At 40.8% G+C, this 27518-nt stretch overlaps 1 protein-coding gene across 8 annotated transcripts in view; it reads right to left on the bottom strand.

Annotated features, from left to right (window-relative positions):
• Positions 1 to 3510: 3510 nt before the first annotated feature.
• Positions 3511 to 27518, bottom strand: part of LOC138757654 (calnexin-like) — an 87010-nt gene continuing 63002 nt past the window's right edge. For all 8 annotated transcript variants that reach the window (XM_069925325.1, XM_069925327.1, XM_069925328.1 and 5 more), the window contains 5 exons: positions 21880 to 22095; positions 19289 to 19408; positions 18084 to 18204; positions 5053 to 5156; positions 3511 to 4689 (listed from right to left, as the gene is read on the bottom strand). In XM_069925325.1, coding sequence (XP_069781426.1) covers positions 4609 to 4689; positions 5053 to 5156; positions 18084 to 18204; positions 19289 to 19408; positions 21880 to 22095 — 642 coding nt within the window. In that variant the 3' untranslated portion in view covers positions 3511 to 4608. The remainder of the gene's footprint in view (positions 4690 to 5052; positions 5157 to 18083; positions 18205 to 19288; positions 19409 to 21879; positions 22096 to 27518) is intronic.

The following is a 27518-nucleotide window of genomic DNA, read 5'->3' as shown; positions in this document are numbered from 1 at the left end:
TTTTGTCCGTTATTTTCCTTCTGGAGAGTTATGCAGGAATGCTGCAGCTTCCTTAGGTTTTGAAGAACCTTCTCTCTTTTGCAGGGTGGAGAAGGGCAAACAGAATATCCTTAGATCAAAGCTCTCTTTTAACTTGATCATACTCCTTCCTGCATTTCATTAACTTGGCACTTAGGTCAGGAGAAAAACAGCACAGGCTTATCATCGTACATGATGGAACCCTTATTCTCCCTAGACCACTGTGTAGCATATCGTAGGATTTTGACCTGGACTTGATATTTGAGCAGGCATGTCAGGACAGGTCTCAGTCTCTGGTCTGCAGGTGGACAGGGTTCAAGATTCCAATGTGCTCACTCTATTATCAGGGGTTCAGTGTAAATGCTCTTACTCAAGGGTGGTTGGGATCCAGTAAGCAAGGAAGTTTACAGGGATGTTTCCCTCACAGCCTTCCTGAAGATTAACAACATGTTGTTGCATTAGCTGTACTTTTCCAGTTGTTCGACTTTCTCCATTAAAAAGTTATTTTCCTTCTTCAACTTGAGAACACAGGAACCCAGCTTGACCAACCAGTCCTCCGCCGACACAGTGCTGACACACTCCTCCACCTTGGCTACGCGGGAGCTCATTCAGCATCATTTTCAGTCTGGAGATAGACTGATTAATATCCGTGGTTTTAGAGTCAAGTTTACTGGAAATGGCTTGATTACCATTTCTTATCTCTCGAAGAATAAGCAAGTCTCCTCTGCTCAGGTGTTCCTGTGCTGGCGTCATTATTTGAGCTTCAAGGTTGCCAATCCCGGGAATAGTTTCCTCTGCAGATGTTGAAATTTGCTCACTAGTTGAATTTAAGTGTTTGTTCCTTCACCTCCAGTCCATTTTTCAGCTGTCTGACTAAATTAAAAGTGGGTTTGGGTATTTTTAAAGGTTTTAAAATGAATTTGCTAGGAGAACCCCTGGGCAAGCATCTACCTAGTTTCACGTGCACCCCCACCTATTGGAATTCTTTAAAGAAGTCACAAGCAGGCTAGATAAAGGAGATGCAGTAGCTGTTGTGTATTTGAATTTTCAGAAGGCATTTGACAAGGTGCGACACAAGGCTACTTAAGATGAGACTGATAACAGGAAACGTACTCGAGTGGGTAGAGCATTGGCTAATTGGCATGAAGTAGAGATCAGAATTCAAGAAGTCATCAAGTTTATTGTCATCTGATTGTACAAGTACAACTTGACAAAACAGCATTCTCCAATCCTCAGTGTAAAATCTTGCAGACATACAACCAGATATAACACAAATACAGACAAATAATACATATGCAGGACAAGTATTATATCTGCAAAAATAAATATTGTTTTGTAGAAATTAGAGTCTTGGATGGTTAGTGTGGGGAAAAAGCAGTTCCTCAGCCTGGTGGTGCTGGCTCTGATACTCCTGTATCTCTTCTCTGACAGGTGCAGCTGAAAGATGCTGTGTGCAGGGTGGAAAGGGTCCTCATTAATTTTGCGTGCCCTTTCCAGACAATGATCCCAGTAGATCATGTCAATTGGGAGGGGGGGTGAAGGGATGCAGAGTGAAGGGAGGGAGACTGCAGTGATCCTCTCTGCCACTCTTATGGTCCTGTGAATTGACCTCCGATTCACCATTTTCTGTTTGGCTGCCAGTTGCTAGTGGTGTCCCACACGGGTCAGTGTTGAGGCTGCTTCTTTTTATGTTGTAGATTAATGATTATGGATTTGTGGCTAAGCTTGCAGACAATACAAATATAGGTGGAGGAGCAGGTAGTATTGAGGAAACAAGGAGGCTTCAGAAGAGACAACTAGCAAATGAAATACAATGCTGGAAAGTGTACGGTCATGCATTTCAGTAGAGAAAAAATGGGGAGGAAACTGCAAATATCCAGATGCAATGCTGGCATTCATTTTAAAAGGAATAGAATACAGCAGCAGGGATGTGATGTTAACGGTAAAGGTTCTATTATTGTCACTAACTACTAAATTTAGAATGGAAAATGCTACCACAAGGCAGACAAAGGATTACCACTTTGTCCAGCGCCCTTCACAAAAACCTACATCACCTGGCATTCCTAGGCATCTCCCCTCCAAGTATTGGCCAGTCTTAAGCCTGCTTAGCTTTCGAGATCAGACAATCTCAGGTGTATTCAGGCTATTAGGTGCTGTTTGAGGCCTTATATGGCACTGGAGAGACCTCGCTTGGAGTATTGTGGGCAATTTTGGGCTCCTCATTTAAGAAATAATCTGATGTTGGAGAGGGTTCAGAGGAGGTGCACAAGGATGATTCTGGGAATGAAAGGGTTATCATGAGTGATCAACAGCTCTTGGCCTGTACTCGTTGAAATTTAGGAGAATGAGGGAGGATCTCATTGAAACATTTAGAAGGTTGAAAGGCATGGACAGAGCTGATGTAGAAAGGAGTAGAGGACAAAACTTCAGGATTAAAGGGAGTCTGTTTAGAAGAGATACAAAGGAATTTTTTCAGCCAGAGGGTGGTACATCTGTGGAATTTGTGGCTACAGGCAGTTGAGGAGACCAGGTCATTGGGTGTATTTAAGGCAGAGATTAACAAGTTCTTGATTAGCCAGGATATCCAAGGTTATGAGAAGAAGATCAGGCTGTGGGGCTGAGTGGGAAAATTGATCAGCTTATGATTAAATGGTGGAGAAGAGTTGATGGGGCTGAATATCCTATTTCTGCTCCTATGTCTTATGATCTTTACCCAAAATGTTGACTGATCGCTTCTGCTTGTGCATGCTGCCTGACCTGCTGAGTTCTTTCAGTAGTTTATTCACCTCCAACTCATTACTGCTTTTCAAAAGAAAAATGTCTTACTTGCAAACAATGATATTTTATTGTAGTTCAAAGAAAATCTTCAATGGCAAAATATTTGCTGTAGGGAAAATAGAGGGCATCAAATGCAAATACCAGTGTTCAAAGAGTAGATGCAAAAAAGGTACAGGTTGAGTACCCCGTATCCAAAGATCTGAAAACTGAAAAGATCCAAAAACTGATTTTTGTTTTGGTGCTGACATGATGTCACAAATTGAAAAGAATTCACCATCCAATTTGCCCATGTAGGGCTCTGATGGCACCATTTTGTTAATGAGCCAGATGACACTGGAGGAAACATTTGAAAAAGCCATCAAGGAGATTTTCTAGTGTTTGATACTCCATTTATTTTTTTTGTGAAAGCAGAGATCCCGTTTTCTTTTGGCAAATACTAAAGATTATTTCATGTGAATTTTCCACTTGTGGCATCATGTCAGCACTCAAACAGCCTGCCGTTGTTTAACTGCTGATACAGGTATTCTGCTGATGTGACTGAGTTCCATTGTTCCGAAAACCCCAAAGCTGAAAAATGTCTGGTCACTGTACTGTATTTACAAGTTTGCAAATACAGAAGCTTGAATCTATTTTACTCATCATCTCACAAGGTAAATTTATAAAATCCAAGACACTTAAACTGAACAGTAGATTGAATATGTAGTCAACAAAAAATGCCATTGTATTCAATATTTATTTCAAAGAGCAATTGAAATTTGCAAACATCATGGTAAACAAAGATAATGGCAACTCAGAGTAACATTAAAACTATAAAAACTCCAGAAATTTCAGTACACAGGACAACAATCATCTCCTGAACTGAAGCCATTTGGTTTGTTAAATCATTCATTTTGTATTCATAAAATTGAAACTCACATAGAAGACAACTTAGGAATGTTACTGGACTGTATACAAATTATTTACCTAAATACACACACCAAAATAAACTGGGGATTTCTCACAACTAAATTGATAATATGAAATGCAGACGACATTTTAAATTAGTGGTCAAGATAAAATGCAACACAATATTTACATCATATAGAAATGTGTATCAAAGCAGAAGAAGGGAAGAAATAAAGCACAACATCCTCATTTGTACCTGAACAATTCATATGTATAAAGAAATTCAGTGCATCTTTTGTTTTGCTACAACAATCAAATAGGATACACAAGGGAAGAAAATATTGGCATCAAAGATAAAACTGAGTTTTGCCAAGAGGTTCATTATTTGAATTCATATCTAGTACTCTATATACATAAGAATTATGTTCATGTTAATTTATCTTCCCAACTGGGTGAAAACTTGAAATGAATAACATATACTACCTATAATATGCCAATGCTTCTCACTTTTCAAAACATACAAATATTACCATACATCTGTAACTACCTTTCATTTTATACTATTTGTAATTTTACCCTGGTTAACACTGACAAAATTTTTCAAATACTTGCTGCAAGTTTGCAAGACCAGAATATAGCCTTGCAACTGGTCATTTGGCATTACACCACATTCAGGTACTCTTAAAATTAAAAATCAACATCTTCAGAGAGATTTTTTTTCTTTCTTCCAGGAAGACTAACAGGTTTGTAAATAAAGCAGGGAAGATGATAAAATGAGGGCAAGGATTACACAGGTACTTCTACAAGGCTGATACATCATTCAGCTATCAGCCAAGTAAATCTGCATGCTTTCAGGAAGTACAGAGGGGTACTAGTAGGCCCACCTGTAAAAATGACAATGCCTCCATTCCAAGAGTATTAAAGCATTTATTCTTTCCTCAGCTTTTTCTTGCGGCTCAGCTTTGTGGGACAGTCCCCCGAGCCAACACCTTCATCTGCATCTTTCATCTAAAATAAAGAGGAAAATCTATTACAAAAGACAAAGCAAATCTGATAAAGGAAATACCCTCATTGACACCATCACTTCCCATCAAAGCCATACAAAATCTTGCTTCCTTCGACACCAAATATGCAAACGGTTGTGTCTTAGTTTCCCCCGCAACAAGAAATCTGCAGATGCCGGGGTCTAGTGCAGAATGTAAAAATGCTGATCAAGCAGCGTCCATGGAAAGCACAAGACAATTGAAGTTTTGTGGCTGGGTCCTTTTTTAGGAGAGCAGAAAATTCAGGCAGATCCTGAACAAGGTTGCTGAGAGTCATGTTCAGAACATTAAGTACTTCACAAAGACAGCATTCAATTGAAATATTAACCTCATCCTCTGATGCAGATTTGGATTTTTTGCCCTCCTCATCCTCTTCTTGACTTCCTTCTCCAATGTTCTCATAATCTCCATTTGCTTTTTCATCTTCAGCTTCTGGAGTAAAAAGGGAAAGTTACTTGTCCAGACATATGAAATACAACTAGATTTTTTTAATACATACATGACATCACATACATCCTTCAGTTTATTTTTTCTGTAGGTGAGGCAGAATTACTACTTATTGGTAATGTATAAATTGGACACATTGTATACATATAAACAGAACTTTACAGCACATAAAAAGGCCCCTTCTAGTCTGTGCTGAACTTATTTTTTGCCAACTCCCACTGATCTGCACCCAATCCATAGCTCTCTATACCTCTCCCATCCATGTACCTATCCAAATTCTTCTAAAATGTTAAAATTGAGCCCACATTCATTACTTCAACTGGCAACTCGTTCCATACTCCAACCACTCTGTGTAACGTTCCCCCTCATGTTTCCCCCTAAACCTTTCCCTTTTAACCTATGTCCTCTGGTTTGTATCTCACCTATCCTCAGTTTAAAAAAATATACCTACATTTACTCTGTTTATCAATTTTAAATATGTCTATCAAATTTCCCCTCATTCTTCTACACTCCAGGGAATAAAGTCCTAGCCTGTTTAACCTTTCCCTGTAACTCAGTTCCTGATGTCCAGGCAACATCCTAGTAAATCTTCTCTGCACTCTTTCTATCTTATTGATATCTTTCCAATAGTGAGGTGACCACAACTGCACGATGTCATGATAATGAATATGTATGAGATGTACCGGAAGTCACGTGGTATGAGAGAGAGAGATAAGAGCACAAGCAGGAGAACAAAGGAAACTGGAGAATAAAGCCACTGAGAAGTTTACCTGATAAAACTTGTGTTTAATGTTTTATTAACTTCACATTTTGGGCCACAAATGTGACACACACAATACTCCAAAATTTGGCCTCACCAATGTCTTATACAACTTTACCACAACATCCCAACTCCTGTTTTCAGTACTTTGATTTATGAAGGTCAAAATGCCAAAGCTCTCTTTACAACCCTGTCTACCTCTGATGGCACTTTAGGGAACAATGTATCTGTATTCCCAGACCCCTCTGCTCTGCCACACTCCTCAGTGCTCAACCATTTACCATATACAGTACAACTCCAAAATGGTTGGGACCAGGCCTACTTCGGATAAACGGTTTCTTCAAAGAATTGTTCATTTAAAAAAAAACTCAGCCCAGTAGCAAATCACTTGTAAAAGTGCATAAACAACAATAAAACAAGGGAAGGCTTTTTAAGCATTAAAATAATGTTTAATTCTCACCAAAAAAATGCTGGCTGCTGCTGGCAGTCTGACTCCCCTGATTAGTTTGGCTCTGAAAAAAATTTGTATAATTGAGGATTTCGGAGAATCAGTACTGTATTTTCTTTCTTAGTTTATCCTTCCAAAATGCAGTACCTCACCTCATCTGCATTAGGTTCCATTTGCCATTTTTCAGCCAATTTTTCCAGCTGGTCCAGATCCCTCTACAAGCTTTGAAAACCTCCTTCACTGCCCACAACTCCTCCAAATTTAGTGTCATCTGCAAACTTGCTGATCCAATTTACCACATTATTATCCAGATCATTGATATAGATGACAAACAACAATGGTCCCAGTATTAATCCCTTAGGCACACCAGTGGTCACATGACTCCAGTGTGAGAAGCAATCATCCACCACTACTTTCTGGCTTCTCCCATCTAGCAACTGTTGAATCCAGTTCACTACTTCACCATGAATACCTAGTGTCTGAACCTTCCTGACTAACCTCCCATGTGGGACCTTGTCAAAGGATTTACTTAAGTTCATGTAGACAACATCCACAGCCTTTTCATTATCAACATTCCGGTAACCTCCTTGAAAAACTCTAAAATTGGTTAAACATGACATACCACGCTCAAAGCCATGTTGACTATCCCTAATCAGTTTCTAGCTATCCAAATAATTGTATATCCACGATCTTAGGGCACCTTCCAATAATTTACCTACTACTGGCATCAGGCACAACGGCCTATAATTTCCAGGGCTATTTTTGGAGCCTTTTTTAAACAATGGAACCACGTGAGCTACCCTCCAATCCTCCAGCACTACACCCATTGCAAAGGAAATTTTAAATATTTCTGCCAGAGCCCCTGTAATTTCTACACTAGCCTCCCTCAAGGTCCAAGGGAAGATCTTGACAGCCCCTGGGGATTTATCCACTCTTAATTGCTTTAAGATAGTGATTCCCAAAGTGGGCGCTGCTGCAACCTCCCCCAACCAAAAAGTGGAAAGCTACAAGAAGGCCTTGAGGTGGTCCAAACCTTCCATCTTGTTATTATTCAGTTTGCTGCAAAATTTAATGAAGAAGCCAGTGCAGTAATTTTCTGGCCAGATTTGGGGTGGCAGTAATGAGGAAAATAAAAGGCAACATCACAAGAGCTGATCTCGATAGGCTCCAGGTTGTATTGGCATCACTTTTTCCCCCTCACCGCTGCCACTAACCCTCCCACCACACTCAGCACCGTTACTACCCCCACAACACCATTGTATGGGGGTGGGAGGGTGGGGCGCATTCGGAATGTGGCCTGGAGACCAAGGGGGCAGCAGCCCAAAAAATTTAGGAACCACTGCATTAAAACAGGCAGCACTTCCTCCTCTTTAATCTGTATAGGTTCCATGACTTCACTGCTGGTTTTCCTTATTTCCCACAACTTTGTGCCCATTTGCTGAGTGAATACTGATGAAAACATTTAAGATTGTCCCCATCACTTTTGTCTTCATACAAAGCTGACCACTCTGATCTTGGAGGGGACCAATTTTTGTCCCTTACTATCCTTTTGCTCTTAATATACGTGTAGAAACCCTTAGGATTTTCCTTCCCATTGTCCACCAAAGCAACCTCATGTATTTTAGCCTTCCTGATTTCTTTCTTGAGATTTTACTTGCTTTTTATTAAAAAAATGTACTCAAGTACCTTATTTGCTCCATGTTGCCTATACCTGCTAATGGACATATCATAATTCCACATGCCAATCCATGCTCTAAGCTCATCTGGCTTTCCTACAATAGATGCACTTTAGAAAATTTCCACCACGTACAACCCTTTGATAACGGTGCATGCAATTTTTGCATCATCTTTTTCCTCTTCCACTCCACTATCTGTTCTGGCACTCTGGTTCCCACCACCCTGCAAATCTAGTTTAAACTCACCGGAGCAGCACTAGCAATCCTTCCTGCAAGGATATTAGTCTCCCTCCAGTTCAGATGCAAACCGTCCCAATGGAACATGTCCTCCTTCCCTGGAAGGGAGACCATGATCTAGAAACCTGAAGCCCTCCCTCCTGCATCATATCTTTAGCTACATGTAAGCTGCATTATCCTATTTCTAACTTCACTAGCACTTTGCAGACAGCAATCCTGAGATCACAAACTTGTAGAGGTCTTATCCTTCAACCTAGCATCAAACTCTATGAACACTCCTTGTAGGACCTCCCACGACATTTGGCTGCTCATCCTCTCTCCTTGGAACGCCATTAACCTCCTGACCCTGGCACGAGGGAGGCAATATACCATCTTAGATACTCTATCTCTTCCACAGAACCTCTTATATGTCCCTAATCCTCTATCACTATAAGCTTGCCTCTTCTCCTTCCTTATTAGCCACAGGACCAGACACCGTGCCAGAGATCTAATCACTGTGGTTTGTGCTTTTTCCCTGCCCCCCACTCTCCATAGTATCAAAAATGGTATACAGTACTTGTTATTGAGGGGAATGGCCATAGGGGTACCTGCACTAGCTGCCTGTTCCACTTCCATCTCCTGTCACCCATCTACCATCCTCCTGCCTCCTAAGTGTGATAGTGTCCCTATAATTCCTGTCTATCAAGAAGTGTAAACAATGAATATAAACAAACTGTTATACAGAAAGTATTAAAAAAAATCAATAAAGTGCACAAGTAAGAGTCATTAAATGAGTCTCTGATCAGGTTTGTTGTCGAGTCTGATAGTGGAGGGGTAGCAGCTGTTCCTAAACCTGGTGGTGTGAGTCTTGTGGCACCTATACCTCTTTCCTGTTGGTAGTCACATGAAGAGAGCATGTGTTGGGTGGTGTGGATCCTTGCTGATCTCCGACAGCAGCGATCCCTGTAGATGTTCTTGATAGTGGGGATGGCTTTGTTTGTGATGTCCTGAGATGTGTCCACTACCTTTTGGAGGCCTTTACAATCAGGGATATTGGTTTTTCCATACCAGATCATGATGCAGCCGGTCAGCACACTTTCCACCACATCTGTAGAAATTTGCCAGGATTTCTGTGGTGTCATTCCAAACTTCCACAAGCTCCTGAGGAAGGAGAGGTGCTGACGTGCTTTCTTCACAATACCATTTGTGCGTTAGGCTCAGAAAAGATCCTCTGAAATAGTGACTCCCAAGAACAAATTTGCTCACCCTCTCCACCTCTGATTCCCCAAATGGTCACTGGATTGGCTTTCTCTTCCTGAAGTCAACAGTCAGCTCCTGAGTTTTGGTGACAATCAGTGCAAGGTGGTTGTGGCGCACCATTCAGCCATGTTTTCAATCTCCTTCCAGTATGCTGACTAATTATTTTTCTTTGTAAAACCCACGACCATGGTATCAACAGCAAATTTGTAGATGGTGTTATTATTGTAGTGAGCCACGCATACATAGGTGTACAGTGAATAGAGCAGGGGGCTAAGAACGGAGCCCTGTGGTGCTCAGGTACTGATGGAGATGTTCTTGCCAATCCTCTCTTATTGTGGTCTGGAGGTGAGGAAATTCCTAATCCAATTGTACAGTGGGGTGTTGAGTCCCAGGTCTTGAAGTTTGCTGATCAGTTTTGAGGGGATGATGGTGTTCATCCTGTTGAATGCATCTTTACCGTCCAGGTGTTCCAGGGCTTTGTGTAGAGGCAGTGAGATGGCATGTGCCGTAGACCTGTTGCAAAGATGGAACTGGAACACATCGTGTCACCTCTCAGTCAGGAGCTGATATACTTCAACATCAGGCTTTCAAATTACTGTTGATGCAAGTGCTACTGGTCAATAGTCATTATGGTAGGTTACAACACTGCTTGGACACCAGTATGATTGATGCCAGTTTGAAACAAGTGTACATCATACTCTGCTTGAGTGAGATAATGAAGAAATCCATGAATACATTGGCAAGTTGGTCATCACAGATTTTTAAAACTCAGCCATCCAGCCCTGGTGTTTCCTCAGATTCACTCTTCTGAAGGCTGCACACACGTTATCCTCAGAATCCGACAGGATGGGATCATCGGGGGATGCATGGTTGTGGAGGGGTGGTTCTTCATTGTTACTGTTGTCCAATTGGGCATAGAAGGCATCGAGTCCCTCTGGGAACAAGGCTTTGCTATCTGCAACTTTACCGGATTTATTTTTGTAGCAGGTTATGGCATTTGCCACAGCTGTTAGGTGTCCTTTGTTGTTTCCATTTTCATCTGGAATTTCTACTTTTTCCAGGAGATAGCTTTTCACAGGTCCATACCTGTTCCTTCTGTATTGATTTGGATCTCTGGACTTAAATGCCTGTGATCTGGCTCTCAGCAGGTTCTGGATTTCATTATTCATCCAGGGCTTCTGGTTGGAGAAAACCCTGATCGATTTAGTGGGGACTCACTCATCCACAGCTGTTTTGATAAAGTCTGTGACAACCCTGGTGTAATTGCACAGATTCTTATTGGAGTCCTTGAACACCACCCAATCCGCTGACTCGAGGAAATTCTGTAACCGTTCTTCAGCCTCCTGTGACCACCTTCCAGCTGTCTTTGGAGAATTATAATCAATTTGAAGATGACACTTCAGGAAGGTTACTTTAGTCTTGGGAGGAATGTATTGCAGAGTTATGAAAATTAGGCATACGAGTGATTAATTAGGACATTTTCCAAAACTGGCTGTAAAGTTCAAATACAGGAGAGAAATTAGCATTGTAGATGATCTTAAAACATAGTATTTTAAAACCACAAATGTGACACACCATTATATCTCATTGAAGTAATCTTGTTGAAAGGGTCAAAAATTTGTCACTTCACTCAAACCCACATTTCAAAAGCAGAGCAAGCCACGACAATTATAGAGCGCTTTTAGAGAGGGCTACTATTCCAAATAAAAATTAAATTAGGGGAGCCATTGATGAAATCAGGAAGTACTTCACCCTCGCCCTAAAAATTGCTCGAGACCAGGACAACTGAAGTTTTCAAGATGCATTATTAGGCAAATGCATTGGAGGATTTAGAGTAAAAATGAATTCAGAGATAATCTAATCAATATTGGAAAAAAGAATCATTGCTCTCTGCTCTTCTCACTTTACACCCATGACTATGTAGCTTGGTACGACAATAACACATCTAAAAATTTACTGATGATACAGCGGTAGTGGGTGGTATAAAAAGGGTGTGAGACCGCAGACATGAGGAAGAATGAAAACTTGGCTAAATAGAGTACTAACAACAACCCTGCACTCAATGACACCAAAACCAAGGAGCTGATTGAGGACTTCAGGAGGGGAAAATCAGAGGTAAATGATCCAGTGATCATTGGGGGAAAATCAGACAGAGAGGATGAGCAAATTTAAAATTATGGGAGTCAATATTTTGGAGGAGTTTTTCTGGATCAAACACACAAATGCCATTATGAAGAAGGCACATCAGCACCTCTACTTTCTCAGGAGTTTGCAGAGGTTTAATATGACATCGATAATCTTAGCAAATATTTGCAGACATGTAGTGGAATGTGCGCTGACCAGCTGCATCACCTCCTGGTATTGGGGCACGTATGCCCTTGATCAGAAAGCTGTGCAAAACGTAGCGGACACAGCCCAGTACATCACAGGCAAAACTCTCCCCACTGTAGAAAAAAAAAGCAACATGCAACTCTGTTGTCGGAGAGCAGCAGCAATCATCAAGGATCCACACCACCCAGCACATGCACCGTTCTCCCCGTTACCATCAGGAAAAAGTATAAGTACCACAAGATTCTTACCACCAGATTCAGTTACCCCTCCATTATCAGACTCCTAAACAAACTCAATTAGAGACTAATTTAAGGATTCTTACTTTGCACATTTCAATATAAAGATCCAATTTATTGTCATAGTTATAAATCAGTGTCATATTACATGAAATTTCTTTTGCCTGTTGCAAGGCAGACAGATTCGCCATAAGCAGAAATTGCCCAAGCACCTCTTACAATCAGAGAGAAAGAGAGAGAGAGAGAGAGAGAGAGAGAGAGAGAGAGAGAGAGAGAGAGAGAAAGAGAGAGAGAGGCCAAGGAGAGTCCCCCCCAGAGTTATTGAGTGTCCGTAGATTTGCCTCCAGCGCTTCCACAGCCCCCACAGTCACATAGAGTCTAGTCCAAATCATTGGCAACCTGAGCTCCAGATCTGAACCTCTGACACGGTCAGGGGCCTCCAGCACCCCCGGCACCTCGAAGCATCCTGGTTCCAATACCTGGTACCCCACCAGCCAGTTTGAGCCAGTTTGCAGCCCAGCACAATTCTCCCGACAGCAGTCTCCAGTAGTCCACAGCTTCTCTCGTTCCTTGCCTCGAGTTGCCAGCTGCCCGGCACATGCACTGGCCCCTCAGATGGCATGGTCATTAGCCCGTGGGTCGTCTCCTCTGCTTCTCCCTCTCAGACAGTGTGTGATCTTCCTGTCTTCTGGTTCCCTGCTCCAGTCCTCCACTTCCCTGGAGCCTGCAGCCCCTAGTTGCTCCTGTCGATTAATAGGTGCCACCATTTTGGGCACAGACCCGCAGTCACGGGATTTCAACTAAAATCACCATCAACTCCCACAATGGGCTGTTCAAAGCCCGTGCAGAGCCAACAGCAGTTGTCCGGACAGCTGGACCCTGCAGGAGCACTGCATCTCCGCTTCCTGCGGGTCCTTAGCTGCACTGCCCATATTTTTGAATACTATTAAATACATTATCTGGCATCTACGGGGATTGCAGATGTCAGAAATGCAAACTTTCTGGTTGATTGAGATTCACTCTTCCAACACCCAATACATCTGCATTAAGAATACACCATTTAAAAGATAAGACAGTGCAAAATGTAAAGCCATTTGGAAAAAAAAGTCAGTATTGTCATCTCTAATTATGTAGTGTTCACATTACTTGTGTAATTCCCGCAACTTATAAAGTTTAAATTCGAACCACGGTCACTATCGCTGTAAAGTGTTGCACTAGCCACTATACTAACTGTGCTGGCATCATGATTAACCCTATTTCCAAACTTTACAGATAAATACTTTTCATATACTTAATACTAATAAAAATGACTCTTACTAGGGAGACACTTTGGGAGAGTCACTCCAGGGCATCGGTCAGCTCATTATCCTGGATGTAGCCATTTCATTCTAACTCAACTTTATTCAAATAGCTGCTCCGGGCGGGGCACAACTAGGGTGTTCCGCTAGCTGAATGTTTGCTCCCAAGTCAACTCGACTTACCTCCATGCAAATGTCCCGGTCAAGCCCTTGACACACCTTCCTCGCGCTGACAACCCAAACTCATCTCCCCACAAGTGTCCTGGTCAGGCCCTACCTTCTTCCTTGCACTGATAACCTGATTCACTTCCATGCAAGTGTTCCAGTCAGATCCTCTGCGCACCTTCCTCACACTGATAACCCTGCTCACTTCCATGCAAGTGGCGACAGTAAAAAGAATGCATGCATTGAGGGGCATTGCTAGTTCATCAGGGCAAACCTGCATGTGTCCAATGAAGTCTCAGTGCTCCCTTGCAGGGTCCACCTGCCCAGTCATATTAATTTTTTTTTCCTTTTTCTGTCAGTTGTTTGAGTTTCTGGTTGATTGAATTCTGGAATATCGGGATTTTAATGTATTTATTTTCTGCATTGCAGTTTTTTTTTCACTTGTTAACATTTGTTCCCTTTGTATACACATCTTTTCTTGAGAACAGTTTTTTTTTTGCATCACTGACAAGTAGAAATCCTGCCTGGCCCACAGGAAAAATAATCTCACAGTTGTATATGATATCATGTATGTACTTTGACAATAAATCTGAAATATTGAACTCTTCATATCTGCAACTATTCCCAAGCATTCTAAAACCAACCAGTGTTTCTTATGAAAGTTATTCCAATGTATCAGTTAATACTGACACTGACAAAAGCTTACTTGGGTTTAGTTGCCATTGGGATGCTAGGATACAAACTCAAGATTGTCCAAAATTCTTCAATAATAGCTGCTAAACTAGGTATAAACCAAGGAAATTTAAATAGAAGCATTTCAGTTGAGATACAAATTAGAATGCTATGGGAAACAAGGGAGTTGATTTCTGGAACCCTGATAGAGATGTCTGCATTTTCATTAGCCACAGACAAGGTACCAGAAGACTAATATTGCTCCTTTAAGAAGGGTTGCAGTGATAAGTCAGACAACTGCAGTCTGGTGAGCCTCATGTTAGTGGTAGGAACATTACTGGAGAAATTTTTAAAGGAGGATTTATGTACATCTGGAAAAGTAGGGACTGTTTAGTGACAATCCACATGGTTTTATGTGGGAAAAATCTTGTCTCACAGATTTGAGAAAAATTTTTTTGAGGAAGTAAGTGTAGCTTGATGAAGGTGGTACAGTAGATCTAGTCTATATTGTCTTTAAGGCAATTGATACATTTTTGCATGGCAGGATGGTCCAATTTAAGGCACATGAGATTTTACACAAGCTGGCTAACTGGATTCAAAGTTGCCCTGGTTATGGGATGCAGAAGGTAGTGGTGGAAGGATATTTCTCTTATTGGGTCTGTGACTAATAGTGTACCTCAGTGACTGATGCTGGAATCTTTGGTGTTTGTGATGTGTGTTAATGACATACACTAAAACAAAGTATGATTAGCAAGTTTGTGGGTGTCAAGAGTTGCTGGTATTATGAAGAGAGAGGAAGAGGTCCAAGACTACAAAGGGATAGAAATCGGATGGAAAGTTAGGCAAAACATTAGCAGATGGAATTTAATCCCAACAGTGATGATGTATTTTGATTGGGGAAAAGCTAGATTTGAGGAGATGCGAAAGGACTTGCAGGGTGTGCATTGGGACAATTTGTTTTATGGGCAGGATGTGGGCAGGATGTAGTAGAGAGATGGAAGTCTTTTAAAGATCAGATTTTGAGAGTGCAAAAGCTTTATGTTCCTGTTAGGTTAAAAGGAGGGGCAAAAGGTTTGAGAGAGCCGTGGTTTTCAAGGAATATTGGAAACTTGGTTCGAAGAAAAAGGGAGGCGTACATTAGATATAAGAAGCATGGAGTTAAGGAGATGTTTGAAAGATACATTGAATGTAAGAGGAATCTTAAGAGAGGAATTAGGAAAGCTAAAAGAAGGTACGAGAAAACTATGGCAAGCAGGGTGAAAACTAATCCAAAAGAGTTCGACAAATATGTTAATGGTAAGAGGAAAGCTAGAGACAAAATTGGTCCCTTAGAAAATCAGAGTGGAAAACTGTGTGTGGAACCTAGAGAAATGGGGGAGATATTGAACAGTTTCTTTTCTTCGGTATTCACTAAGGAGAAGGATATTGGGAGATGTGGGATAAAAAAAGCAAATTGGGTAAATATGGGGAATATAGAGATTACAAAAGGTGTAGTTTTAAGGCTTTTGAAGAATATAAAGGTGGATAAGTCTCCGGGACCAGACGGGATCTTCCCCAGGACATTGAGAGAAGTGAAGGAGGAAATAGCAGAGGCTCTGGCGGTAATTTTTCAAATGTCATTAGATATGGGGATAGTGCCGGAGGATTGGCGCATTGCGCATGTGGTTCCGTTATTTAAAAAGGGTTCAAGGAGGAAGCCTGGCAACTATCGGCCTGTAAGTTTGACGTCTGTGGTAGGTAAATTAATGGAGAAAATTCTTAGAGATAGTACTTATAAACATCTGGATAGACAGGGTCTGATCAGGAGCACTCAACATGGATTTGTGGGAGGAAGGTCATGTTTGACCAATCTGATTGAATTTTTTGAAGAGGTGACTAGGAATGTGGATGAGGGTAGCGCAGTGGATGTTGTCTATATGGACTTCAGTAAGGCCTTCGATAAGGTACCACATGGAAGGTTAGTTAGGAAGGTGCAGTCTTTAGGTATAAATTTTGAGATAGTCAAATGGATTGAACATTGGCTGAAAGGGAGAGGCCAGAGAGTGGTAGTGGATAATTGTCTGTCAGGTTGGAGGCCGGTGACCAGTGGTGTGCCTCAAGGATCTGTATTGGGCCCATTGTTGTTCATTATATACATTAATGATCTAGATGATGGGGTGGTAAATTGGATTAGTAAATATGCAGACGATACTAAGATAGGTGGAATAGTGGATAATGAAGAAGGTTTTCAAGGATTGCAGAGGGATTTGGGCTGCTTAGAAAAGTGGGCTGAAAAATGGCAGATGGAATTTAATGCTGATAAGTGTGAGGTGCTTCATTTTGGTAAGAAGAATCAGAATAGGTCATATGTGGTAAATGGGAGAGCATTGAGGAATACAGAAGAGCAGAAAGATTTAGGAGTGACGGTACATCGTTCCCTGAAGGTAGAAACTCACGTGAATAGGGTGGTGAAGAAAGCTTTTAGTATGCTGGCCTTTATAGGAGTTGGGAGGTGATGTTGAGATTGTATAAGACGTTGGTGCGGCCTAATTTGGAGTTCTGTGTGCAGTTCTGGTCGCCTAATTATAGGAAGGATATAAACAGAGTGGAGAGAGTGCAGAGAAGGTTTACCAGAATGTTGCCTGGGTTTAAGCATCTGGAGTATGGGGAGAGATTGGACAGATTGGGTCTTTATTCTTTGGAGCGTAGAAGGTTGAGAGGGGATTTGATAGAAGTATTTAAGATTATGAAAGGGATAGACAGAATGGATGTGGAGAGACTATTTCCGTTAAGAGGAGGAAAGTTTAAAACAAGAGGACATGAGTTAAGAATTAAGGGGCAGAGGTTTAGAGGTAACATGAGGGGGAACTTCTTTACTCAGAGAGTGGTAGCTGTGTGGAATGATCTTCCGGGAGAAATAGTGGCGGCGGAGTCAATTGTATTATTTAAGAAAAGGTTGGACAGGTATATGGATGAGAAGAAGATGGAGGGTTATGGGCATTGTGCAGGGAGGTGGGATTAGAAAGGGGTGTTTGGTTCGGTGCGGACTAGAAGGGCCTAATGGCCTGTTTCCGTGCTGTAATTGTTATGTTATATGTTATGTTATCAAGGAATGTTAATGAACAGACACCAAAAAGTCCTGGTCTCTACATCCTTGTAACTATTATAGAAATACGCCAATAGGATGGTGAAGACAATACATGGCATGCTTGCCTTCGCTGGTTGGGGCATAGAATATAAAAGTTGAGACTTTATATTAGGCTGTCCTTACAGTTTTTGTTGCCACACTACAAGGAGGATGTGATCATGCTGAACAGAGTACAGAGGAAATACATCAGGATGTCACCTGGATTAGAGGTACGCTTTACAATGAAGAAAGTTACAGAGATTGGAAAGGGTGACCATGGCAGATTTTAAAATTGTATTCAGAATCTGAAACCCAATTGCTTTACAAAGAAGCTCAGTGAAAGTTAATGAACGAGCAGAATTTAGTGCATCCCAAACCAAAGCTGCATTTATCTACAATCAGGACAATGGAACAATAAACAAAGTATAAACATTGAATTTAGCAGCCAAGTAGGTAGTCCTTGTCTCAGCTATAATATGATAAAGAAATAGAGAACAAAGAACATTTTTAAACAGTGTTAATTTTAACTGCGAGGATAAAAATAGGCAATGGCTTTAGTACATCTAATCTTACCAAAAAAATTTGGCAGTTCATCCAAGAATGGATTTTGAACAAGTCATCTTGCCACACAGGAAGTGGAGGAGCCAAGACAGGTGGTGGATGCCAATGCACAAGTGGTGCAGAAACTAATGTACTTTCACTGATACCTCAAATTTTATAATCCAAAATACAATATCCTTTTACCTTTTGATAGATTATTACATTCTTTATTCTCATCCATTTCTTCCTGCTCATCCTCTTGTTCTTCTCTAACATCAGGCTGCATAGCATCAGTCTTCTTGTATTCAGCTGCAGAATCTTGCTTCTAAAGAAATATTTTCAAACTTGATAATTTTATCAAAAACACTTCTATTTCTTTTGGCTGAACAATTTTACACATCTCCTAATGTCAAATTCTGAAAAAAAATTCTAAATTTAGTTTCTAGTAATATTAGCACAGATGGAAACAATAACAATTCTCGCAACTGTGTAAAAAAAATACATTTTCTGTCCTCCCACAAAATAAACTATAGTTAAAAAAAATCAATGTGAGAAGGTGAAATTCTACAGCAATTCTCCATGTAAAGAGAGACTTGATGCCATAAAGGCACCTTAGTGATGGATAAATTCCCATAACAGCATGAGAGAAATCTCATTTAGCTATTGTATATTACACAAGGAAAGATATTACTGCATTTCTGGCTGAGACTTTTAAATGATCACTGGCCACATGCAAGATACCAGATGGCTGGAGGACAGCAAATCTGGTCCCCTTTTCAAGATGGGTAGCAGGGCAATTCTATAATTGAGTCTGACATCAGACATGGAAAAGTTTCTGAAAAAGTCAAGCAACCAAAGGCAGATTGTATCTGACCAATCTGACTGAATTAAAAAAAGGTGATAAAGTGTATTGATGAAGGCTGTGCAGTGGATGTGGTTTACATAGAGTTTAACAAGTTGAATGTAAAACTGGTCAAAAAGATAATGGCCCATGAGATCAGGAGAAGTTGAATCTGAAATTGACGTGCCAATATGAGAGAGAATCGAAGGCTGTTTGTTGTATTGAATACCCTCAGAAATCAGTGCTGGGACCCTTGTAGCTTATAATATCTGTGAATGAATATGTAGGAAGTATTTCCTGATTGAAGATGATAAAGTATTGGGAAACAATGTGAAGGGAAGTCATTGCAAAAAAAAAAAATCATATTTCTAGCAAGGATGACAAATCAGAACTTTAATCCAATCATCTATTTTTCCCAATTATTCCACAAGGTGAGGGTTGCCAAATCCAATCAAAGTACCACCCCAGAGCAAAACAATTAAACCTGGGACTTGCCTGAAGCCAAGCTACTCACTGTCTAAAAAAAAAGTCAAGAACCATAGCAAAAGTTTTCAAATATTTCTTTTACCTTATTTGGCCAGCAGAATAACACAATTAGCCCCAAAGGCAAAACAGCTGTAAGGATGTAAATAATCCAAAGCCACGGACGCTCCTCTGCAGCAGTTGTCAACTGGCCCAACACACCAGGCTGAAAAAGCAAAGTCTCTCCAGTCAGATGGAGTCAACTTTTGTATTTCATTGTTAGCACAACACCTTTACAGCGCCAGCGATTGAGATCAGGGTTCAAATCCTGCGCTATGTGGGTTTTCCCTGGGGGCTCCAGTTTCCTCCCACCCTTCAAAACATACTGGGGATGTAGGTTAATGGGTGTAAATTGGGCAGCATGGATTCGTGGCACAAAACCGGCCTGTTACCATGCTGTAGGTCTAATTTTTAAATTTTAACCAAGATTTAAAAAAAATGGAAATAATCAGAATTGCTGTGGATAAATTACACAACTACATCCATGAATATACAACAAGACTGAATTATGTGTAAAAGCAGGAAAGTAGAAAGATTAGTCACAAGAAAGTTACATAAAATTACAACAAAAGTCTCTGAGGCACAGCGTTTACTTTTTGTTCATCTTTTAGTTAATACCCACTCACCCAGGTAAACAGTCAAGCTCAGGAAAATATTTTATGAGGTACATCAATAATCAGAGCCACAGGAAACAAAAATAGAATTTGGAACATCTTGAAATGGAATCAAGACAGGGAAAATACACAAAATCCATGAGATTTTTGGAGCATACATTTCTCCATTATCATGTTTCTTTTGATATAATGCTCACAACAGATTTGAAACGTGAATAAACACGTGAGATGAACCTCAAGGATTTGCCCAGGTTAATATTAGTAACCTTTCCAGGGACATGACACAAGAGGCTCTTTTAATTCTTGCTGCAATCTCTCAATTTCCTCCCTTAATCTATTCTCCCTACATTTATTTCATCTCCCTTCAGACTACCACATATCTACTTACAAGGAATAATTTGATGTAGAAACCGGAACACCTCACAGAAATGTGTAAGCTCCACACAGACACCAGAGGACAGGATTAAATGTGTCACCGAAGGTGTGCAAAGCAGTAGCTCCATTGGCTATATCTGATATCAAATCCAAGTGGTGTGAATCGCAACTAATGAAAATCCATTGAAGTCTTTTTTCATAAAATTACCACTCACCCCAAAAAGATATCCCAAAGCTATTTTATGGAATATTTTATGGTTTAGGGTACAGCAGTATTAAGACTGATCAGAATATACTCATTTCACCATGTATGTTCCAAATAGAACTTTACATTATGCACTGACAAGAAATTCTCACATACATCAAATGCAGACTGGTGGAAATTTATAGGTTTCAGTGCTCATACATGGATTATTTCATCAAAATAATTTTTACATCTTGTTTACGGTTAATGTGCAAACTCTAGTCAGCCACTTTAAGGCACGGAAGCACAAAAGTCTATAAAAATTAGTGCTAGCTCATCTGTAAAATTTAGTCTGTTTTAAATAAATCCAGTTAGGTTGGGAAAGGAATCTCTTTCAGGATTCAACATTAAAGTTCCAAATAAGTTTTAATGGTGTGCAGTTCTTTTCCCACCCCCTCCCCCCACCATCAAAATTACAATATGAATTGTGGCAAAATTATTACTCAAGAACTAAGAGAGAATACCTGCCCCCAAAACATCCAGGCATCCTCAATAGAGGTCAGTAGCAACAGATATCAATAGGTGCAAAGGATGCAGATCGGATTCAAGAGAAAGGTGCCAGGACTGGATGGCTTGAGTTACAAGGAAAGGTTGGGACTTTTCTCCCTGGAGTGGAGGAAGTCAATTTGGGGGCCGGAGTTGGGGGGGGGGGGGAAGAGGGGAAATCATGAAGGCCATAGATAAGGTAGTCAAAGGTGAATCTAAAACTAAACAGCATAGGTTTAAGGTGAAAGCGAAGATTTGAAAGGGTCCAAAGGGGCACCTTCTTCACACAGACGATGGTTAGTATATGGAAGGAACTGCCAGATGAAGTGGTAGAAGACATTGCAAGGATTTGAAGGAAACTGGCTGAACACAGACAAATGGGACTAGCTTGGTCAACATGTCCAAGATGGGCCTGTTTCCCTGCTGAAATGATTGTGTGAATTTATGCCATGCATTGGAGAGTTAGGGCAATCTAGAATACCTACAGAAAAAGGAAAATGTTTGTATTGGATACATATCACAAGATCAAATGCCACAGTACTGCCTTAACCTGTTGCAGTATTAGAGCTGTCTCACATGCTGCCCACTCAACTTTCATTGAACATTTCATGCCTTGTTGGGATGAGTACATCTTCAAGATAAAACATATAATTTAAAGCAACGCTCATGCATATCTAAAAATCTTATCTCAGACTACTGAATGGTTGTACAAATATCATTTCATGATTTGGTTTTACAAAAGTTCGTAAGTTTATCACACAATTGTTAATAAATTATATGTTTTCTATAATAGAAACAATGAAGGACAAATTTCTCCTTTGGAGACTTTAAAAAAACAAAGCAAAGAGTTAATTTTATAATTACTTAATATGAATGACCCAATTTATTGGCCCATTTCATAATATACTGATAAAATACCTCATTTGCAGTAGCCACCATTTTCTTTAGACCCCATCCATCAGCTGCCCACTGGTCAGCTACTTTCCTTTCAGTGCAAATAATAAAGTTGTCAAATAAAATGTCAGAAGTCATGGACCATAGTTCGAGACCAATAGCAATGATTGGAGTCATCTTGTAAGGTTGCAAATCCTCAAAATAATTAGGATTTTGGATCTTCCTTGGAGTCCATAGACCCTGTATATTTAAAAAAAAATACAATCTAAGCAGTTCTTCTAAGTCTATTCATCTTGCATATTTCTGCACACTTAAAAAAGTTACCATCCCTGACAAACAAGAATTCCAAGTCAAATTACACATCTAAATGTTACTACTTAACCAATCTTTAATCCAAAAATAAGATGCTCAGCATCTCTTGATACATTCTGCATGACAGTTTACCCTTTGTATAGAAACTCTGATTTCCTTACCAGATCACAAAATAGATCTACTAATTTTTCTCCCCACAGAGGGCTAAATAATCGTATTGTCTCCTTTCACAAACTAATAATTAGTAATCCTTAATTTGTTTTTACATGCAAGTCTGATATTGGTCAAGTCTCCAAACCAAAATTAAACCCTGCCACATTAAGTAGCATGGCATATTTAAGTAAAACCTGGCCAGTGGGAGGGAGCATTATTTTCTTGAAGGTCAAAGAATTCTAAGGCATTTGCAGAGAGTTTAGAGTACCAAAATTCCTTCTTAAAAGAGTCCAATGAAAGCACTAATACATACCCCCATGCAGGATTTAAAGAGGGTTTCAAATCACATTTCCTATTCTATTTTCTATCTTCCAATTAATTTGTGTCATCAACCAGGATATTCTCTACATCATTGGCATGGTGATGCAACATTAAAATTGAAGTTCCAGGACAGGAGCATGCCTTTGGCAGTAGCCTTACCAAGAATCCAGCATTATTATCAATAAATCTTAAAACGTCTGGGTCTAAGTGGTTTTCAAAACATTTCCTCACCCACCACTGCTGATTGGGAGTTAAGAATTGTGGAAAGTGGTGGTAGATTTAAAATGTGGGGAAACATGTTTGTCTGCAAACACTTATTGAAATAAAAATATAAAAATGCTGGAGGAACACAGCAGGTCTTGCAGCATTCATAGGAGGTAAAGATATATAACCAAGGCCTGAGACCTTCATCCAGGTCGATTTAAAATGTTGGGCATCAAGATTTTAGGATCCAAATTTTAAAAATGTTTAAAAAAAAAAATCACTGCAGCAGATGTGAACTTTCCGGTCTCCAGTTGTACATCAGTTCTATGGGATTATTAGAGAAGTGCAGCTAATTGAGATGTTATGCTCTGGACGATTCACTTCTCAGCCCAAAAATGTTCAATACAGGTATTGAACATTCGCTTTCAGTATTCGCTTTCTTAAGACATTAAAAATGTACAAAATATCAAAGAGGAAGAAATTCTGGGAGCATCAAAACAATGCACTAGGGCTTACAGTCCATTGATGTAAAACAAACTTAACAGGCTCACGAGAACAAAAGGTGCTCATGTTGACTTTAAAATGATTCCTCATCAGATTTCCCATAGGATGATTCATTTTGTGTCAATATATTCTTTATACCCAACTGCATGCATGGAGGAGAGGGCGACATGTGGTCAGGGGATGGGGATGCGTGAATGCACGATGACGATCACGAGGAAGCCGAGTCCTATTACATGTGTCCTCCCCTCTGCATACCTGAAATACTGCAAGCCTGGTCAGTGACCATGCAGTCCCGGACCTACAACAAGGAGGCAGCCGAGAATTGGGAGCAGGCAAGTGGCCATTAAGAGGTCAGAGAGATCCAGGACTACTTTACCAAGGAGTTAACCAGGCTAGGAGATTGATATCGCCAGCTTCCCAGCAAACATCTGGCTGCATGGCTGCTCCAGCTGTGAGAGCATATTCATCTCTCCCATCTAGAGATCAATGCCCTGAGCAGCCTGTCAGCACAGTAGACAGTTAACATCTCTCTGCGGGTGCCACCCAAAGGGATTGATGAGGGCACCACCCTGTGAGATCAGGTGGTGGCTGTGGTGTGACCCAGGTTCCCCACTCTCCTGGAATGGGACCTGAATTGCTGGCCACAGTGTCACACGGTCAGTGAGGGCATGAAGATGATCAGGGAATGGGCTCTCATTACCTGCATTTACCGGGCACCCGCAGGTGTAATTTCCCCAAGGACGCCAGAATAACTGCCACCTTGGCAGGCCACCTAGTGACAACTGCCTGCCCCAACCTCAAAGGGGTGGTCTTACCCTTGATGGGACTGATGATCAGTAGGACTATCTAGGAAGCCATCACCCTTCTGGAGGGGGTGAGAGTATATGGAGCAGGGAGCACCCACACAGGTTTGCAGGGCTGAGGTGAAGTTCGATTGCATCACCCTGCCAGTGACTCACAGAGACATGCATGCTCCTTGGAGGGAGCACTGTGGGGAGGAAACCTTGTAGGAGTTGAGCTTCCAATGAGTTTCCCACCCCAACCCAGACCAGCCTCCCCTCTGCTTCTCCCTCCATGACTAATCCTCCTTCTTTTACTTGCCTCCCCTCCCCACCAAACAGGAGAGGACTATGATTCAACCTGCTTCTCTTCTCACCTCCGGTAATTGGCATAACTGTGCCAGACTGCAGCACCTACGTCGCTGCTCCAGCACACACAGTTGAGGGTCTTTTACATACACCAACCCCGCTTTATGAGTTACCAGAGCTGTTTGTACTAGATAATCTTGAGGTAATGACACTTCCCCCCCCCCCCCCCCACATAACACCACTCCTAATAATTCTCCATGGGATGAGTGCTTCAGGAAACTGTTTTAAAAAAAATACTCTTAATTCAGACAATACACAGTTCTGACTCTCCCTGTGAGTCCATTAAGGGAGCCAGAGCAGATATGTTCACTTACTTCAGTCAACACTGGTCCATGCACAGAGAAAGTAAACAGGAACAGCATTCTGGTGCTAGATGGTAGCCCAGAAAGTGGCGCACTCCCAAGGATCCACTGGCAAACCCTGGATTTACGCCTGTCGGGCCAAACCCTATTTCCCTATGGGACAGCACAGCGATGGACATTTGGGCTGTGTGCCTCACAATGAAGGGGTGCACCCAGATGGATGGCCAATACAAGGGAGGTGCTGATCAAGGAAGGGCTACAGCACTCCAAGGATGGCCTTGCACTACCTGCTTGCAGATGGAGATGGCACTGGTGCTGATGCTGGTGGCAAAGGTACACATATGCCAGGCAAGTCAGAGAGATGACATGTGAGTCAATGACTAAATTTATTTTTCCTCCCTTCTCACACTGGGAAGCATTTCCTGCAACACCCTGCTCCATTGGGAACACAATGACTCAGTTCAGTTGGGGGGTGGGGAGAACTAGTAAAACGTTGTCATTTCCAGAAACATCATCTTCCCCTGATGTGCCTTGTCTCTCATTTTAAAGGCTCCTGTGTTACCTGTGTATTTTGATTGCGTGGTTTATGTATACGTCATTTAGTACAAGTAGAGCTACCTGTTTGTTGAAGATTTCTTTTCTTTTTCTGTTAACCATTGTATATTACAATCAACACATCTATAACATTATCAACATAGATGGTTGACAAGTGGTGTGACTACTGAGGGGTAAAATGTAGTGTGGATTTGAGGGTCATGTGGCCTCTCCATCAAACTTAATGGGAATGTGGATTAAGGAGGGTCACGTGATCGCTTCGTCTGAAATTTAGTCTTAAATCGCATCATCTGCCAATCAAGGTGGGAATCTGGCTGTGAAAAAAATGTATAAACCTGCAAGCCACAATACTTCTATATGCCAAAAAAAAATGCCACCTAATCTAGCATTTCCATTTCAGTGCTGATGGTTGCATTGAATCATCCGATTAAAATTAGATGTCTGAATACAGAACAGGGAGAAAATAGATAAATAAAGTTAATCTCTGGAACTCTACAAACTAGTAGGGAAGTACGTTGTCATGCAGTTTGGTATAATTAATAAAGTAGCCTTTTTTAAAAAAAAATAATGGGGAAGAGAATTCAAAAGCAGAGGTCCAAAGGGACTTGGGAATCCTGGTGCACAATTTCCTAAAGGTTAATTTACAGGTTGAGTCAGTAGCAAGGAAAGCAGATGTTAACTTTCAAGAGGACTAGAACAGAAATGTAAAAATATAATGGTGAAGCTTTACAAGGCAGTGATCAGATGGAATTAGAGCGTTAAGAATAGCTTTGAACCCTAATGCAAAGAAGGATGTACTGGCGTTGAAGGGTTCAGAGAAGGTTATCGAGAATAACCCTAGGGATGAGAGGGTTAACATGAGGTGTGCCTAAATATTGAAATTGCAGGATAGAGTAGATGTGGGCAAGATGTTTCCAGTAGTGGGAGAGTCTAGGAACTGATGGTACAGACTCAGAATTAAAAGGTGCCCTTTTAGAATAGAAAATAAAGTTTCTTCAGCCAGATGGTGGATCTGTGGAATTCATTGCCAGAGATGGCTATGGAGACCAAAACATTGGGTTCTTGATTATTAAGGGAGTCAAAGGTGATGGAGAGAAGGCATGAGAATGGAGTTGAAAGGAAAAATGTCAGCTGTGATGTGAATAGCAGAGCAATCTCGATGGGCTGAATGGCCAAAATCTAATGTCAAGTCTTATGGTCCAACTTCTGTATTTTTTTTTTAATACATTTCCATCTGAGACAATTATCACTTGGTAAAGCATCCAATTGTACAAGCCTAGAAAGAGAAGAGTGAATTGCATAATAGGGCACAATTATCCCATCACCCTTCCCAATTCAACAGTCGTTAACATCACTCCATTCTTCATTTCCTTCACAACTGTAAGGGTTAAAATGAATTGCAAGTTGCAAGCTAATTCTGTATACAGCTTCCAAGATGTTGTTTATATATTGTTTTCAGTGTATCCCTAGCAAAGTCTTTGAGCCAAGGTCTTATGGCTTATTAGAGATTACACCCGAGTTTGAGTTTAGTTTCCTTTGTTCTACGATATGGTAAGGCATTAGATTGATATGACAATTTTATTGACTTAGACAAAGTTTTAGTACCGTCTAACAAAGTTTTAGCAGCTTGTAACAATGTATAGCAACTGATAAATTCTGGAAAACTCAACTTTAGTATAGATTTGTTTGAATGAGTCAGACAACAACAACCACCTTTTAATATCCTCCAAGACAATAAAATACAGAATTTAAGACAATATAAAGTTGGAAAATGGATTTGGAATTCAGACTGGACCGATTGGGCTATTTGGAGCAATCCAAACTCAAAGAGGTATGATCGTCAATAGCATCACCAAGGCCACTGAAGAAACGGCAAGCCATAATAAAGGATTCCTTCCATTATGTTTATTGGAAGTTAGAAAACAGTTTGGAGAATTTGCTGCTTGTCCTTTGAGGACTGTTTTGATTTTGGAGTTATTGTTATGTATGTTTGATGGTCTGTGTGCAAAGGTCAGCTGAATGGGTAATATGGCGGCCGCCGCTGAAGCGGCTGCCTCTGATGAGCTACGTGTCAAGAAGATGAAGGTCACTGAACTTGAAGAATTGCAAAGGTGACAATTAGATACAAGTGGAAATAAACTACTCCAAGCAAGATTGAATGAGG

This window comes from Narcine bancroftii, chromosome 3 (assembly GCF_036971445.1).
Source record: "Narcine bancroftii isolate sNarBan1 chromosome 3, sNarBan1.hap1, whole genome shotgun sequence".
NCBI classification, from domain to species: Eukaryota; Metazoa; Chordata; class Chondrichthyes; order Torpediniformes; family Narcinidae; genus Narcine; species Narcine bancroftii.
Note: the sequence above shows the minus strand (reverse complement) of the source record. Positions and strands in the feature narration are given on the sequence as shown.